The sequence below is a fragment of the Pseudonaja textilis genome, chromosome 2 (genome assembly GCF_049901715.1).
Source record: "Pseudonaja textilis isolate UNSWEBS1 chromosome 2, rPseTex1.2, whole genome shotgun sequence".
Lineage (NCBI taxonomy): Eukaryota > Metazoa > Chordata > Lepidosauria > Squamata > Elapidae > Pseudonaja > Pseudonaja textilis.
Genome location: NC_141991.1, coordinates 59,492,183 through 59,508,763, shown reverse-complemented (window position 1 = coordinate 59,508,763; position 16,581 = coordinate 59,492,183). Strand labels below are relative to the sequence as shown.

The window sequence follows — 16,581 nt, the reverse complement described above, 5'->3', positions numbered from 1 at the left end:
GATCAGGTCTCCTACTGCTTTGTTTTTCTTCTTAGTTGAAGTAACAAGACCACACATTTTTTAACTCTTTCCTCCTGTTCTACTTTTCTCATTTAAATTTATCTCAGCAGTCTTATTTGCCCTAGGACTGAAAAGCAGCAGCAGCCCAATAGTACCATAGAGGAACTAACAGCCTTCACAGAGGCAAACAGTGACAATTTTGTCTTTTTACTTTATTCCCCTATGGCTTCTTATGACACAAGCTAGCAATGTACTTTATTCCTGTTTTTGAGATGGGGAAAAAGTATACTGATTGGAAAACTGCTATCCCCTTCCTGCAACTCTAAAACGAGGCCAGCAGAAGTTGCTGTAACAAGCCGGGGAACAGACGTGCCTGGCTATAGTGGAGCCATATTGCTGTCCCATGTCACAGCTGTCTCTGGCCATGTGTACTGTGATCCCAACCAGCTCCAGCACTACAATCACCATCTAGACCATATCCACCCTCTGCTTCCCTGCCATTCCCTTCTGAAAGCAAGTTTAGCAGCAAATGGGAAAATAGGTGTATCTCCCAAGCCTCCAGTGAATGGCAGGGTTCAGATAGACAGGAACCTACCTGTCTGGTGAGCTGACTTGAAGGACAGTAGGGGAGGTGGTTCTCTGGGACAACAAAGAGGCTGAGGGACATGTCAGTTTGCATTTGCCGCCTATAGCAGAATGCTGTTAGTATTTGTGGGGAGAGAGTTGTGTATATAGACATAAATAGGAAATAAAAGAAAAAAGAAAGAAATTTACTGCCATGCAAGTTTCAATTCTATCAGTAATGTCAGCTAATTTTGTCAGGGGCACTGAGACCTGTAGCCAGTTGAGAAGGGGGACAATTTGGAGTGGTATATCTTCCCTAAGTTTCTGCTTTATACAACAAGATATATCTATAGGTGAGGGCTTCTCTGTTTGTCAATCCTAGTTTCCTGCCAGATCAAGCTTAGTGGCTGACTAGCATAGGAATGAAGGCTGTGTTGTGAGAACATGTCTTCAATAAATAATAAACAGCCTATTTATTTGATTTATATCCTACCTTTTATTTTTATTGTGCTTGTGTGTGCATGTATGTGTGCATGCATGTGTATAATTTTTATTTTCAAACTCAGGGCAGCATGCATCATGTTCCTCCTCCTAATTTCCCTACAACAATCACATTTGGTGGGCTGAGCTACAAGAATGTGATTGGCCCAAATTACTCAGTGAGTTTCCATGGTTAAGGATGGGCTAGAACCTAGGTTCTCAGGCCAATATCTTAGCCATTATGGCACACTGGCTCTTAGCAGTACCAGGACAACAAGGACATGTGGATAAACTGTATCAGAGCACAAATGTGTCAGAGCACAAATGTCAGTTTTGGAAGCCACATTAGTACCAGAAGCTTCCATGCTGCCACATTCCTGTGCCTGGGAAATTGGGAGGGGGGGATTTTGTAGAGCGTATGTATTTAAGACATAATAGCATTCTTCCTTTCAGTCAAGGTCATGCCTTTCCTGCAGATGTCTCAAGTTGGGACGGATGGTGATTGGACCATGTGATGTACTGATGGGCGCAGGGGATTGGTTTGTGATTTTAACTTACTGTGGGAAAACCCGGAACTCTCAGATTTGGGTTTTCCTAGATGTGCCAGTATGACAATTCTAATAAAATGGAACTTGGAGAAAATGCCTGTCTCAGAGTGTTGGTACTGGAGTTTGTTTTTCTGGAACGCTGACAACAAATCTGATTATATGGCTATGGAGATTCTCAGTCATCCAGGTCATGGTTATCCCAAAGGTGGTTTTTCAAGAGGCAACTGGACTTTATGGCTTGTTTGTTTGTTTTGAAGATGTTTTGCTTCTCATCCAAGAAGCTTCTGAGCTGATGAAGCTTCTTGGATGAGAAGCAAAACGACCTCAAAGAAAAAACAGAAAGTCCAATTGCCTCTTGAAAAACCATCTTTAGGAAATCTGATTATATACTTATTAACCAGCAAATGCCACCTCTGACTGGTCCTGCACCCATCTATTCTCTGCATCCTGAGTCCCAGCTGACTGGCTGGGTCTTCTTTTGTTGCCCTGCACAGGAGAATGGAGCTGGAAAGCAGGTAAGTGGGGTGAGGAGGGAATGGGGAATTTGCAGTAACCTTCCCCTGGAGTGGGGTGGGAATGGAGATTTTACAATATTCTTCCCCTGCCATGGCCACCAAGCCACACCACACCCACCAAGCCACATCCACCAAGTCATGCCATGCCTACCACGTCACGGCCACAGAACCGGTAGTAAAAAATGTTGAATCCCACCCCCTGTCAGGGATTGATCACCATCTCATCTCTTAATCTCTTTCAAAGGTTTCCGCAAATGTTTTAGAAAGCCAACTGATGATCAAATGTGCAGCCAGTAGTATGCATAAGAGTGGAAGGAGAAAGCCATTTTAAGATGTTCTGCTGTTCCCTATAAAAGGGATCAGAAATTACACTACACATCGGGCTTTTAAGTATTAGATAGAACTAACTGGTTTAGAAATTGTCCTTCCTTCCTGCATTCCAATTATAACTAAATCAAAACCCACCTTCAGCTGTCATTCCTCCATTGATTATACATATCCCATTGAGGTCTCGAACAAGGCCCATTTTGTTTGTCTTATGTACCAAGTAGAGTTTTGACTCTTCATCATAATCCAAGACTCCAACATTTATCCACTTATAGATCAGTGTGTGGCTTTTTGGATCTCCTTAGATATTAATGACAAACACAGTTTTACAATTTCATAATTGCCCCAATTAGAATAGTGGAATTACAAAAATTACATTTCACGCAGCTGCAATTATCACCCCTGCTGTTCTTGATCCCAGACTTTCTCAATACTTCAATAGATTTAGGAAGAAGTTGGCTTTGTTCAAGACCCTGAATGTATGTTTTATTCCAATGGACATAGGGACTTGGCAGCTTGAAAAAGCTTATACTGTAATGGTACGTGGGAATGACTTTGGGAAACAGGGTAAAAAGATGTAGCCAAGGGACCAGACAGATAAAAGGCAGCTGAGCTGGCAGTAGAAATGTGGACAGGGAAGGGGAAGCGATGTATTTTCAAATTTGCAAGATTCTGTTAATGTAGCATTAAGGTAGAATTAGCTAATCAGGTCCTCTTTCTTGTCTGAGCAACCTTGTAAGCCTGACAAGTTCAGTGACTGTACTGATAGTTTTAATCAATGGGCTTTAAATTTTATGTACACTGCTCAAAAAAATAAAGGGAACACAAAAATAAGACATCCTAGATCTGAATGAATGAAATAGTCTTATTAAATACTTTGTTCATTACATAGTTGAATGTGCTGACAACAAAATCACACAAAAATTATCAATGGAAATCAAATTTAGCAACCCATGGAGGTTTGGATTTGGAGATACACTAAAAATTAAAGTGGAAAAAAACACTACAGGCTGATCCAACTTTGATGTAATGTCCTTAAAACAAGTCAAAATGAGGCTCAGCAGTGTGTGTGGCTTCCAGGTGCCTGTATGACCTCCCTACAATACCTGGGCATGCTCCTGATGAGGTGGCGGATGGTCTCCTGAGGGATCTCCTCCCACACCTGCACTAAAGCATCCCCCAACTCCGGGACAGTCTGTGGTGCAATGTGGCATTGCTGGATGGAGTGAGACATGATGTCCCAGATGTGCTCAATTGGATTCAGGTCTGGGGAACGGGCGGGCCAGTCCATAGCATCAATGCCTTCGTCTTGCAGGAACTTCTGACACACTCTAGCCACATGAGGTCCAGCATTGTCTTGCGTTAGGAGGAACCCAGGGCCAACCGCACCAGTATATGGTCTCACAAGGGGTCTGAGGATCTCATCTCAGTACTTAATGGCAGTCAGACTACCTCTGGCGAGCACATGGAGGGCTGTGCGCCCCCCTAAAGAAATGCCACCCCACACTATTACTGACCCCTGCCAAACCGGTCATGTTGGAGGATGTTGTAGGCAGCAGAAGGTTCTCCATGGCGTCTCCAGACCCTGTCACGTCTGTCACATGTGATCAGTATGAACCTGCTTTCATCTGTGAAGAGCACAGGGCGCCAGTGGCGAATTTGCCAATCTTGGTGTTCTCTGGAAAATGCCAAACGTCCTGCACATTGTTGGGCTGTAAGCACAACCCCCACCTGTGGACGTCATATCACCCTCATGGAGTCTGTTTCTGACCCTTTGAGCAGCCACATGCACATTTGTGGCCCACTGAAGGTCATTTTGCAGGGCTCTGGCAGTGCTCCTCCTGTCCCTCCTTGCACAAAGGCGGAGGTAGCAGTCCTGATGCTAGGTTGTTGCCCTCCTACGGGCTCCTCCACGTCTCCTGATGTACTGGCCTGTCTCCTGGTAGCGCCTCCATGCTCTGGACACTACACTGACAGAAACAGCAAGCCTTCTTGCCATAGCTCGTATTGATGTGCCATCCTGGGCCACTTGTGTGGGTTGTAGACTCCGTCTCATGCTTCCACTAGAGTGAATGCACTGCAAGTATTCAAAAGTGATCAAACCATCAGCCAGAAAGCATAGGAATGGAGAAGTGGTCTGTGGTCGCCACTTGCAGAACCGCTCCTTTATTGGGGATGTCTTGCTAACTGCCTATGCTTTCCACCTGTTGTCTATTCCATTTGCACAACAGCATGTGAAATTGATTGTCAATCAGTGTTGCTACCTAAGCGGACAGTTTGATTTCACAGAAGTGTGACTGACTTGGAGTTACATTGTGTTGTTTAAGTGTTCCCTTTATTTTTTTGAGCAATGTATTTTATTATGGCTTTTTTTATAAGTTTTTGTATTATTATTTTTTTTGCTTCTAGTTTTTTTCTTTTTGGTTGTTTTTCTATATTGTTTTAATTGTTTATAAACTGCCCAGTATATGTGTGTATGTGTGTATATAGATACAGATATTTAGATAAAATAATGTTTCTAAATGAAGAATTTTTCTTTCAAAATTGCTGAAGACCTGTCTTGACAGTTCAATGCTTTATGAAAAAATAACTCACAAAAATCTTATGTTGTGCACTTAGGACAAAGACATAAAAATTAGAGACTATTTCTTAAATTATAATGTGGAAAAGGAAATGGAGTACATTTTTATAGGGAGGTACAACAAAAAATGTGATGGCTTAGACCCACTGATATCAAAGCTCAAAATGTTGAGCATCACAAACTCAGTTTCCATGAAAATAGGCTGAAATCATATATTCCTGACAAGTTATATATTTTTTAAAAATTGTAAGTATAGGATTTTTTTTCTTACATCAGTCTATATATTCACTGAGAGTGTAATCTGAATTACACTGAGGATTATCTGAGGATGTTTGTATTTAAAGTACCGTGACCAATGAAAAATTTCCACTAATGAAACTGTCTCTTCAAAGTGGCTCATCTGGTACTTCCACTAATGTTCTTTATTTTCCATTCAGAAAACTACTTTTTCCACTCTGTTACTAATTATTACATGTGGCAGCTTACATTTATAAGTTTCTATATGACTCTCTGAAATTATTATTTTAATTTTTAGGCCAATTCCAAGCTTTATTTTGTTATGTTTTATTTAATGTTCTTATACTATGTCTTACTATTTTGTTAACTACACTGGAAATATTAAAGCTGTGAAATATAAATCAAGTAAATAAACAGATTTATTTAAACTAATTACCAATTTTCGAAATATAAAACTTGGAGGGGATAAAAGCTATCTCATTATAATTTTTTCTTTTAATCATTGTTACAGTATAATTCAATTCTGTATCATCTGTACTTTACCATGTCCAAGTATGTCATCAGTAGGTAGGAGTGCTTTTCCTGGAATAGGTTTCCGATCTGAAGATTCAGGCTCTACTCCCAATAATAGCCACTCTTCTGGCGTCCGGCAATCATATTCTTCATCATCAAAAATCTAAACAAATAAGAAGCTATACTCATGGAAAAAAACTTATGTGGTTGCTAAGAATTGGCACTGACTTGATGTCACACAATCATAATCAAGAAATTACATATTAATATTTTACACAAAAACAATCTGAGCTGTATGAAATGTCCTGTTAACTCTGGAATGCAGTCATTGTTTGGAGGTGGTTTTTCATATGTTACATTTTGTAAGGCCAGACTCCCGCTCATCAAACTTTTCCTCATGAAAGATATAAACCTACTATTAAGCACTGTGGTTATTTCCATTTCCATTCCCCACTCAAACCAAAGTCTTCATTTTTAATCTCTCCAATTCTAGACATAGTGGACATAATTGGGAAAATACAAAGGAAAAGCTGATGGAAAATCATAAAGTAACAAACACTTTGATAAATATCTCTTATAGGCTTGGGAAGCCCCACATTGAAACACAAACACCAATAATTCTCTCATCTTACCTGTAATGGTAGATAGATGGGGAAAAGAGGGTCTTTGTTTTGTTCAATTGTTGGTAAATTAACAGGGTCTTGATGTCTTGGCATCAGCTCATTAGAATCTATTCCTGCATTTTGTAAAAGTTTTGTGATATCTAAGCTGAGATATAATCGTCTTTTCCTAATTAAAGAGCAAGAAGAAATGGTTTATATTTAAACAAGTCCTTTATTAGCTAATGTTATCACTACTAAAGATGCAATAATTTATTTTTTGGATAGCCTCAACAGTAAAATGCTGCTAAAGATTTTCTAAATGATTTTCTAATGTGCTTACACTATTATCTCAAAGATAATCTCACCAAGCTCAAGGTTAACTCAGCCTTCCATCCTTCTAAGTTGGGTAAAATGAGGACCCAAATTGTTGAGGGCAATATGCTGACTCTGTACACCGCTTAGAGAGGGCTGTAAAGCACTGTGAAGTGGTATATAAGTCTAAGTGCTATTGCTATTGCTATATCCCAAATTAATTGACATCCATCAGTAGATCATTGTTTCTTCAAGGAATCTTTCTATGCAAGAATATACAAAAAACTATGCTAGATTAGACACCCTTGTCCAAATGCTTTTTTTACAATAGCCATATAGAAACATAAGGAAGCTCATAAATAAGACACAAAAGCAATACACTTTTCACTGCGTTTCTGAAAGCAAGTCCGCTGAGACTGGGAAAAGTTCCAGTAATAGAACTAAAATATGGCTATCATGATAAGTGGTCAGTGACAACCTTAATTCTCCATCACACTTTAGTGTTATGGGAAAGGTAATACATTTGATAGTGATAACCCAATTAAATGCAGAATAACCTATACCTAGATCCAATCCAATCCTACAATAACAGTGGGAAAACTCTGATCCACCAGGTTTTCCCTATTTAGAATATACCTCCTATCTCTTCTCTGAAATCCTGTTTCTGTTAAAAAAATAAAGAGTGGGCAAAGGGAGATTGAGTCTCAAGGTTCCTATGCTCTTGTAAGGTTAGCGAAAGCTGCTCCATTAGAGGCCAATGCCTTTTTGAGGATACTCATTTGTTTCCATGGTAATAAAAGGGGACTGTGACTTAAATATCCTAAGTCTGCAATCTCTTTCCTGCTCTGCTGAACAGCAGCAAAGAAAGAGCCGATTTGACTGGCAAATCAACTACAGAGGTTGGCAAAGTGTAATACTGTTTCTGCTTTGCCAGACTAGTCAATTTTCTCTGTGTGCGGGGGGAATCCCATCCCTTCTTTGCTTTAGCTACACCCACCATTGCATCATTGACAAGTACTCCTTAGAAGGTTGATCACCAGATAATGTGGTTGCACAAATTGAAAAGGCTGAATAATGAATGACACTCTCTCCTTCAATGTTGCATTTACAACTACCCATGCTCATCCTCTTGCTACCTGAAAACTTTCACTAGACATATAGGAATCTAGTGCATAGTAGGCCAAATTAACAGCACAGAAAACCTTGTCAACCTCTTCAGGATTCACACACTTATCACATATAACCTCACTAAACAAGGCCTCCTTCTCTCAGTTGCACCCTCTTGACTGGCATTCAACTCTGAGCATGAATTATTTTATCCTCTATATATTTTATACATTCCTTTCAATTTCTCAACAGATGATCTTCCAGGTCCATTTTCCTTCATGGGCATGTGTGTGTCTCACTTTAAATAATTGAGCTGAGAAATATGCATGTTTCACTGTTCTTAGCACCACAGCATATGCTTGAACATGAGCTCTTATCCACGTTTGGTTGCATTCATTTAATGCTAGCATTGCTTTAAGTATCTCTCAAGCTGTTTCATCTCTTGGTGCTCCTCAGAAAACCAAGGAATTTCCTTGAAATTATTATCACTCAGGAGCAGTTATATCAAGCTTTGCAAGCGACCCCTTATTTCAGAGATCAGCCAGGCACACAGCACAATTGCCCACTAAGGCTTCAGGAAACTCTGCAAAAGCTTTTTGGTAATCTATAGGATCTATTAAGTGCCAGAAGCGAATATAATAGGCCTTCTTCCCCCAAGTTTGTAATACCAATAATTGTATTTTATGATTGCTTTTATTGTATACTGTCCAAAGTCATTGTAGAGCTGGGTGATTTTACACATTTCCAAAATAAAGAAACTAAAATAAACTCCAGAGAATGATTGACTGAGCTCAGGATGAAAATACCTCTCAATTGCAATCTTTCGAGGGCATTGTCCTGGAAGCACTTCAAATGGAACTTGAACCTTGGGCTTATATGCTTGTAGTGGAAAATCTGACTCTTTGATAATTTGTGTACTTGGTCCAATTTTCTGATTATCCAAGATAAGTCCAATATTTTCTGGTGTATTAAATGTTGAGACTAACATAAAACAAAATTCAGGAAAAAAAATCAGAGATTAAATGTTTCTTGATTTGTTTATACACTCTTCTATGTTGAGGTGGTGAAAACATGAATAAAAACTGAGAAACCATTTTATCCAGTATCAATACTACTTAAATTTTACTTTAGCTAGTAAAATTGAATGGGGTGCATAGGTGTAGGGTGATGTAAGCAAAAATTCCAACTCAGCCAGAAGGTTCATTGGATAACCTTATTGGACCAGTCATTCTCATCCTAATTTAGATCCTAACACTAATTTTGATCCTAAATTTGTTGTGATAAGCTCCATAAGATGAGGTCCCTGAGCAATCTGGAGGAAAAAATCCAATAAGAATATAGAAAGTAATTGACATAGGGCTAGTAAATGACAGCTAAAAGGCTTTGAGGCACGAGTATTCCTCAAATTCCTTTCAGCTAAATATATATTTTCCTTAAATAATCTTTAAGGTTCATTTTTATCACAACATGTGAAAAGATTTAACAGAGGTCCAGTTCATATGGTGGTATGTTTAATCTAACCATAACAGTTCTGATAGCATATAATCAAACCAGTCAAACCTCATAATTTGGAATAATATAGAATTGTCACACACAGCTAATGTCTAACATTCATTAATCCCTTACATCAGAAAATACTGTCAAGTTTTGATGTCATTAGCATTTTTTCCATGGATTAGCCAGACAGCAGTAGATTTGGCTTGGGCATGGGAACCAATTAGTGGAAAAGAAGCATGTTTTGTGGCTGCCAGGACAATGCCAATGAGTTTGTATAGAAAACCTTGCTTTTTCAGCTGTTCTCAGTCTCAGAATTGAGTAACTGGAGCTATAGAACTGCCCCATTGTCAAGTAGGTTATGTTTGTACAACAGCGATGACTAAGAGTTGTTTAATCCTGAGCAAACCTGGCTAGCTTTTTGATTTACTCTTGTGCTACAGCATCTTGATTCTTGATTAAAGGTAAGGTTGAGGTAATTTTTTATTCTCCTTGACCTATTTTAAACAACATATCTATAGTTTGTTTCAATTATCTATTTGTTTGTGATCTCTTGACACTGAGTGATCTTCTGCATTGAAACAAAATGTATTATTTTCTCCTTAAAAAAAGCTCTGTTTTAAGTTAAGAATGATTGGAAGTTGAAGACAATGGTTAGTAGGACATGAGGTTTGCTAGAATCTAATTTAAATCACCTCATCCTTTTTCCATTGCATGTTCCTGACCTTTTACCTTGTGAGGGCAGTTCCTGACAGAAGCTAAATTAAGTATTGTAATCAAATATGTACAGAACAGAATGCCATAGGAACTTTGGGCAATATAATAAACCCTCTGGTCATCAATAGCTTTGGATAAATAAACTTGCATCAGAGAATCTGCTGGGTTATGGTCCCTATTGTATCTGTACTATCAAATTAGAAAGAGGAAATAAGAAAATTAAAACAGAATGTCCACAACAAGACAAAGCCCATTATGAACCAACTTTAAATCATGAACTAAATTTGTGATAAACCTGTATTAGGAAGGGAAGGAGATTTCTGAGCTTGTTCATTTATCTACTATCTCAATCTTAGATTTTGCATCACTAACTTTAGACTTGATAGTATTCTGAATTTTAGGCATGGAGGTATGGGTTTGCTGGCAATATTTGTTGCTTTATTTATTTATTTTGTAAGCATAGCAATAATTCTGGTTATACAAACCCGAGATTTAATTCTGTGTGATTGCATTACTTTCACTAGGACACAACCCAATATAAAAATAATTCTTGCCTAAATAATGGGAAATGACCCTTCAGGTCATGAAGTCCACTCCCATACTCTGAATAAAAGTCCAAGTGAGGCATCCCATTAGTACTTGAGAAGAAAAGGTTTATTATTGCAACAAATGAGCAGTTATATTTGGACATACCAAGCTAGAGTCAGACACCTCAGAAGATGTATTTTAATTACATTGTTAAATAAGCCACAATGCCTCAGATTTCATATAATAGTGAACTAAGGGGAGAGAAGAAGCAATATTACAATGACATTTATAAAGACACTGAAGATGGAAACAGACAAATTCACAATGCTTCAACTTCAAATTGGTATCCTGAAAGACACCACTGGATAGATATTAATTGAAACAAGATAAGCAAGCATGGAAAAAGTATGCTGAAATTCTATACAGAGGTGTCAATATCCCAGATACCTTTGAAGAAATTTCCTATTTTCAAGAACCTCTAGTGTTAGAAGATGAAGTTAGGGAATTCTTCTGGTCATTACCAAGTCAGAAGGTTCACAGAATGTCTACAGAAATATGACAAGCAACAGAAGAAATCAGTAAAGTTTCTGACTAAATTATACCAGAAAGTCTAGAGACTTACATAGTGGCCAATACATTGGAAGAAGTCAGTCTAGATACTAATATCAAAAAAGGAGACTTAATAGAGTGTACAAACTATTATAAAATCTCTTTAATTTTTACATGCTAGCAAAGTAATGCTAAGAACTATCTGATATACATTAGAACCCTAGATAGAAAGGAAGATGTTCAAGCTAGTTTTAGAAAAGGCTAAGAAACAAATGAGGCAACATTAAAGCCAAAAATATAGGAAGAATTCAAAAAGTGCTTCAGTGATTATAGAAAGGCCTTTTATCATCTTCTCTGTATAAAATTGTATGTTTAGAAAAATGGGAACCTCAAAACATTTCATTGGTCTCCTGGAAAACATACAAACATGTCAGGAAACCACAATCTGGGCAGAACATTGTGAAATAGACTGGCTCCAGTCAGCAAAGGAGTGAGACAAGGACGTATATTCTCACCTTATTTATTCAACCTAGATGCTGAATATATATTGAAGGAAGTTGGATTAAAAAAAGATGAGTATCATTTAAAACTGAAGAAAAAAAATCAATAATCTACATTATGCTGATTATGCTATTTTGATAGCAGAAAATAAAAATGTTCTGGAAGCTGTAGATGAAAGTCAAGGAGTACAGTGCAAAAAGGACTAATATTAAATATAAAGAAGATCAAATCAGTAATAACAGATACAGCAACCACCTGTAACCAATAAGATAATGAAGAACAATTACAGAAGTGGTGAATAGCCTTTTAGGGTCAATATTAATACTAAAGGAAATAGCAGTTAAGAAATATACCACAGGCTAGCACTTAATAAGGTAACAATACATCCTTGGAAAAAAATATTCAGATGCCATGCTGTGTCTATATCTATGAAGATTACAATCATGCTGGCATTGGTTTTCCTTGTGATACACAATGAAACCGAATATTGGACTTTGAGCGAGGAGGACATTTTTATTTATTTATTGAACAAAATTATATGGCCACCCATCAATCAAATAGAAAAAATATTGATGATTTTGAACTTTAGTGTCAGAAAAGACTCAACAAACAGATTACACAAAAAATCAATTCAGAGTACTCACTTTAGGCACAAATAACCAGGCTCAAATTATCATATTTTGAACATACTATGCCAACCTAGCTCTCTGAAGAAGTCTGTAACGCTGGAAAAGGTAGAGGGAAAGAGAGGAAGAAGACAACCAGCAGCAAGATGGATTAATTCAATTACGATGTGTTTGGCATTTGTTTAGTTTGGCATTTGTTCGGTCAATTCCTCCACTGACAGTGAATTAGAACTGAAAAGCATTCTCAGGCCTGCTCATTTTGCATAAAGTGATTTTGTGGAACTATGGCTATAGCTGTTTTGAGATTACCTTAGTTTTTATTTATCACTATCCAGAATGTCATCTTTCCAATATTTCATATATTTTAAAATATTGTTCTTATGCAAAAGTACAAAAATATTTACATATTGTATATGCCATCTCTCATATCTCCAAACCAAAACCAAACATCTCTTCAAGGAGTTTAATTGTTCAAGGAGTTCAGTTGGAGATTTGTTTTCTTGATGTTCATTCCTTTATTCACAGAGGCTTCACAGAAATAGTCTGTGTCACATATAATTGTTTATAAACCTACATTTCTTTTGTTTGTTTTTATTCTACTCAGGTGCTCTGCTGATTTTGACACTATATGATCAACTCTCATTCTTCACTATTTTCACTGCTGGATTCCAGGAGCTCAACTTTCCCTCCCAATTGCTCAGTAAGAAAGATAATGATAGTATCCTTTGCTGTATGTTTACCTTCTGGTGTATGCTCCTCAAGCTCTGACTGCTGTAATAAATCCTGGTACACATTGGGACCAGTGCACACATCCTGAAATTAAACACAAGAAAAAATTCAAGAAGAAGCAAGGTCAAGAATTCTATATGTACAAAATATAGAGAAGAAAATACTGAAATCTCCAATTCAGTTGACATGCAATTTCCTAAGATTCTCAACAGCCACATGAGCAGGCCTCTACACATACAATGAAAACTTTCTAACTATCTTCCCTTTGCATATGGCATCACATTATTATCAGTGTGCTTATGTACTTATCATGAACATTGATTGTCACTCTTTGGGTCATACAATAAATAGAAAATTACCAAATAAACATTTAAAAAAGACAAAACAAAAGATAGTTATTGAAGAAAAAATATTCTTAGAACAAGAGAACTTCCCACCCAAACAATTCAAAGTAGTAAGCCTCTATTGGATACCTACGACAGGTAGGAGTCTTTTAAGAAAGGCAGCAAGGGGGCAGAGCTGGCGTCACGACGATATGGCATATGATCTTGGAGGTCTGAGATCGCTGCCGATATCTTTGCTCCTGGACGGTCCAATCGGATCTAAACCGTCCCGAAGAGATGGTGAAAGTAAAGAGCGCATCCTCTCGATCCCAGGCATACCGCAAAGTCCCTGGTAGATCCAGGAGAAGCTCTTTTTGCCAGCGGCAAAGAGGCAGCCATTAAAGCTGCTGAAGTTGGGACAGCTCCGAAATTAAAGAGAACGGAAAGAGAAAGTGTGCCAGTTTGGTGAGAAGTTTTTCTTTATTCTAAGATTTGAAAGGACACCCTAAGGAAAAGAAAGAATCTGTAAAAGTTTTGACAGAAGTGACTAAGCCGCGATTTTAAACAGGAATGTCAAAGTAATATTTTTATTTTTATTTTTCTCGTTGCTGGATTTTCTACACACGATCTTATATTTTGAAACTGGACTGGGTTTTTTCTCTTCTTTTATCTCTTCTTTTTCTCCTTTTTGATTTTATAATATTCTAGGCTAGAGACTCTCTTTTAGTTATTTTTTTAAAAATATCTTTTTCTTTTTTTAATTAATTCTTATTATATTTTGCTTGGAAAAGGAGGGGGAAAGTGAAAGCAAACGAAACTTTGTAACACTGCCAACTAGAGGCTTGGATATATTCTACTTCTCTTCTGACCAGACAAAGCTGAGAAAGAACTGAGACTTCTTTTCAAGGACATTGCCTGTTTGATAAGATAGAGGGAAGAGCATGGGAGAGTATTATTGCAGGTGCTCTTCTGGGTTTCTATCAATAGCTGGAGTCTGGTGTTGAAGTTTATAGAAAAAAAAGGTGATAAGACTCTGGAGAAGAGAGTTATGAATTTTAACAAAAGCCTTGGATAACCAAACAAGGTACAGTGTGCTCTTTTTACTTTTTTAAACCTGGGCTATTTCTTACTTTAACAAACCCCCTCTTTACTAGCTTACTTTTTGTAATAGCTATTTGGATCGTTGGCCTTTTGGAACTTGTTTTTGTCTTACTTTTTGTTTTTGAAGTCTAATTTTTACGTTTGCATTTTATTTTAAAGGAAAAGTTTTAGTATTAATGATTTCCTTCCTTTTTTCTTTTAAGGGAGTATTGCTATTTGATAAGATAGAGGGAAGAGCATGGGAGAGTATTATTGCAGGTGCTCTTCTGGGTTTCTATCAACAGCTGGAGTCTGACGTTGAAGCTTATAGGAAAAGAAAAGGTGATAAGTCTCTGGAGAAGAGAGTTATAACAAGAGCCTTGGATAATTAAACAAAGTGCAGTGTGCTCTTTTTATTTTTTCTAAGCTGTGCTACCCCTCCTCATCAGTTTACTTTTTGTAATAGCTTTTTGGATTTTTGGCCCTTTGGAACTTGTCTTTTTTTTTCTTGTCTTTGGAAGTTAAATTTCTACGCTTGCTCTTTATTTTAAAGGAAAAGCTTTAGTATTAATGATTTTCTTCCATTTCTTTTTAAGGGAGTAGTCTTTTTTTCTTATTTTCCCTCCCCCTCCCTGGTATTTTTGTCTTTCCATCTACCTTCCATATTGGCTTTTTTTCTTTCTTTTTTGTTTATTTTTCTGGCCTTCTTTTTTCTTCTTATGCATCCTTTTATATTTGAAACCTGTTAATTGGATTAAGGTGTTGAAGAACCTGAAGAATTTTCCCTTTTTCTTTTTTAGCTTTTTATTTTTCACTTTTCCACCTTTTTTAGGATTTTACAACTTTTTCTTTTTTGTGTGTGTTTATGGTCTTTTCCTTCATTTTTGAATTTTTATTGCTATCTAACCAATCGATTGGGTTAAGGTATACAAGAACCTGAAGAATTTTTTCTTCTTTTTTTATTATTACTATTTGGCTTCTTTTTTCCTACTATTTTTATTTGGAATTGCAATTGGTTATTTCACAATTGGATTAAGGTCTAGAAGAACCTGAAGATTTTGAATTGCTTGAAATGAGTAGGAAATTAACAGCCCCTGGTTCCTCAACTTCTACTTCTTCCTCTCCCCCATCTGGAGGACAACGTTCAATACAGACAATGTTATGGTAAGAAAAAGAACAAGAAAAATAGTTCCCTGTTTGGCAAAGAACAAGAAAAACAGTTCCCTGTTCGGCAATCATCTGACCCTGCAGATGATTATGCAAGGAATTCAAAATATTCAAACAACAACAGAGAATATTGAAAAGAGAACAGAGAACACCGAACAAAGAACAGGGAAAACCGATGAAAAGGTGGAGAACATCCAACAAATGATGATGAAGTTCGATGAGAGAATGAAGAAGAAAAATGAAGAAGAAGATAAACAAAGAGACAAGAAGATTGGAGATATTGATAACAGATTAACTGTGGTTGAACAAGATAAAAGTGGTATGCTGAGATGGGAGATGGATAGATCAGAATTCTATCTTAGATTCCAAAATGTAGAGGAAGAAAAAGGACAAAACTTAGCTGAGATAATGATAGAAATACTGGATGAAGCTTTGGAAATAACTGAAGAGAAGATGATGGATGGAATAGATGTGGTCTATCGAGTCTTCACAAGATATGCAATGAGAAATAGCTTACCAAGAGAAGTTCACATCAGATTTACAAAGAAAGCCATTAAAATGCAAATATTGCAAGTGGCAAGAGAGAAAACATTGAAATACAAAGACAAGGAGATTGTGGTCTTGAAACAAGTACCCAGAAGAGTGAGAGAGATGAGAAGAGAATACCAATTCCTGACCAAAATGCTACTTAAAAAAGAGGTGACTTATAGATGGCTGATTCCAGAAGGTTTAATGTTTACATGGCAAGAACAGAGATATAGAATTGACTCAATTGAGAAAGCTGAATTATTTTATACAGAATATTTTGGAGGGAAAGAGGAGGAGGCAGAAAAAGAAATGTCACTAATCGAATTCCAGGAGGACTGCCAAATAGCGACTGAAAAAGAAGAAGGTGCAGTAGGAGGAAAGGTGGTGGTTAAAGAACAACGTGAACCAAGAGAGCTGCTAAACCTACCTATAAAATATAATCATGGAAGAGAAAAAACTGATTATAATTAACATAAATGGACTTAACTCAGCCGTTAAAAGAAGGAAAACCTTTCACAAATTAGATAAATTAAAATTTGACATAATCTGCCTA

General features: G+C 37.1%; 1 protein-coding gene across 3 annotated transcripts in view; it reads right to left on the bottom strand.

Moving 5' to 3' along the window:
• DNAH1 (dynein axonemal heavy chain 1) overlaps window positions 1–16,581 on the bottom strand; it is a 199,825-nt gene that overhangs the window by 135,555 nt on the left and 47,689 nt on the right. For 2 of the 3 annotated variants that reach the window (XM_087924016.1, XM_087924015.1), the window contains exons 3-7: window positions 12,942–13,014; window positions 8,593–8,767; window positions 6,398–6,554; window positions 5,796–5,928; window positions 2,573–2,734 (exon numbers count right to left, since the gene is read on the bottom strand). In XM_087924016.1, the coding sequence (XP_087780142.1) occupies window positions 2,573–2,734; window positions 5,796–5,928; window positions 6,398–6,554; window positions 8,593–8,767; window positions 12,942–13,014 (700 nt within the window). Of the gene's footprint in view, window positions 1–2,572; window positions 2,735–5,795; window positions 5,929–6,397; window positions 6,555–8,592; window positions 8,768–10,972; window positions 11,073–12,941; window positions 13,015–16,581 lie in introns of those variants that run through there. The other variant, XM_087924017.1, reaches the window with a different exon arrangement.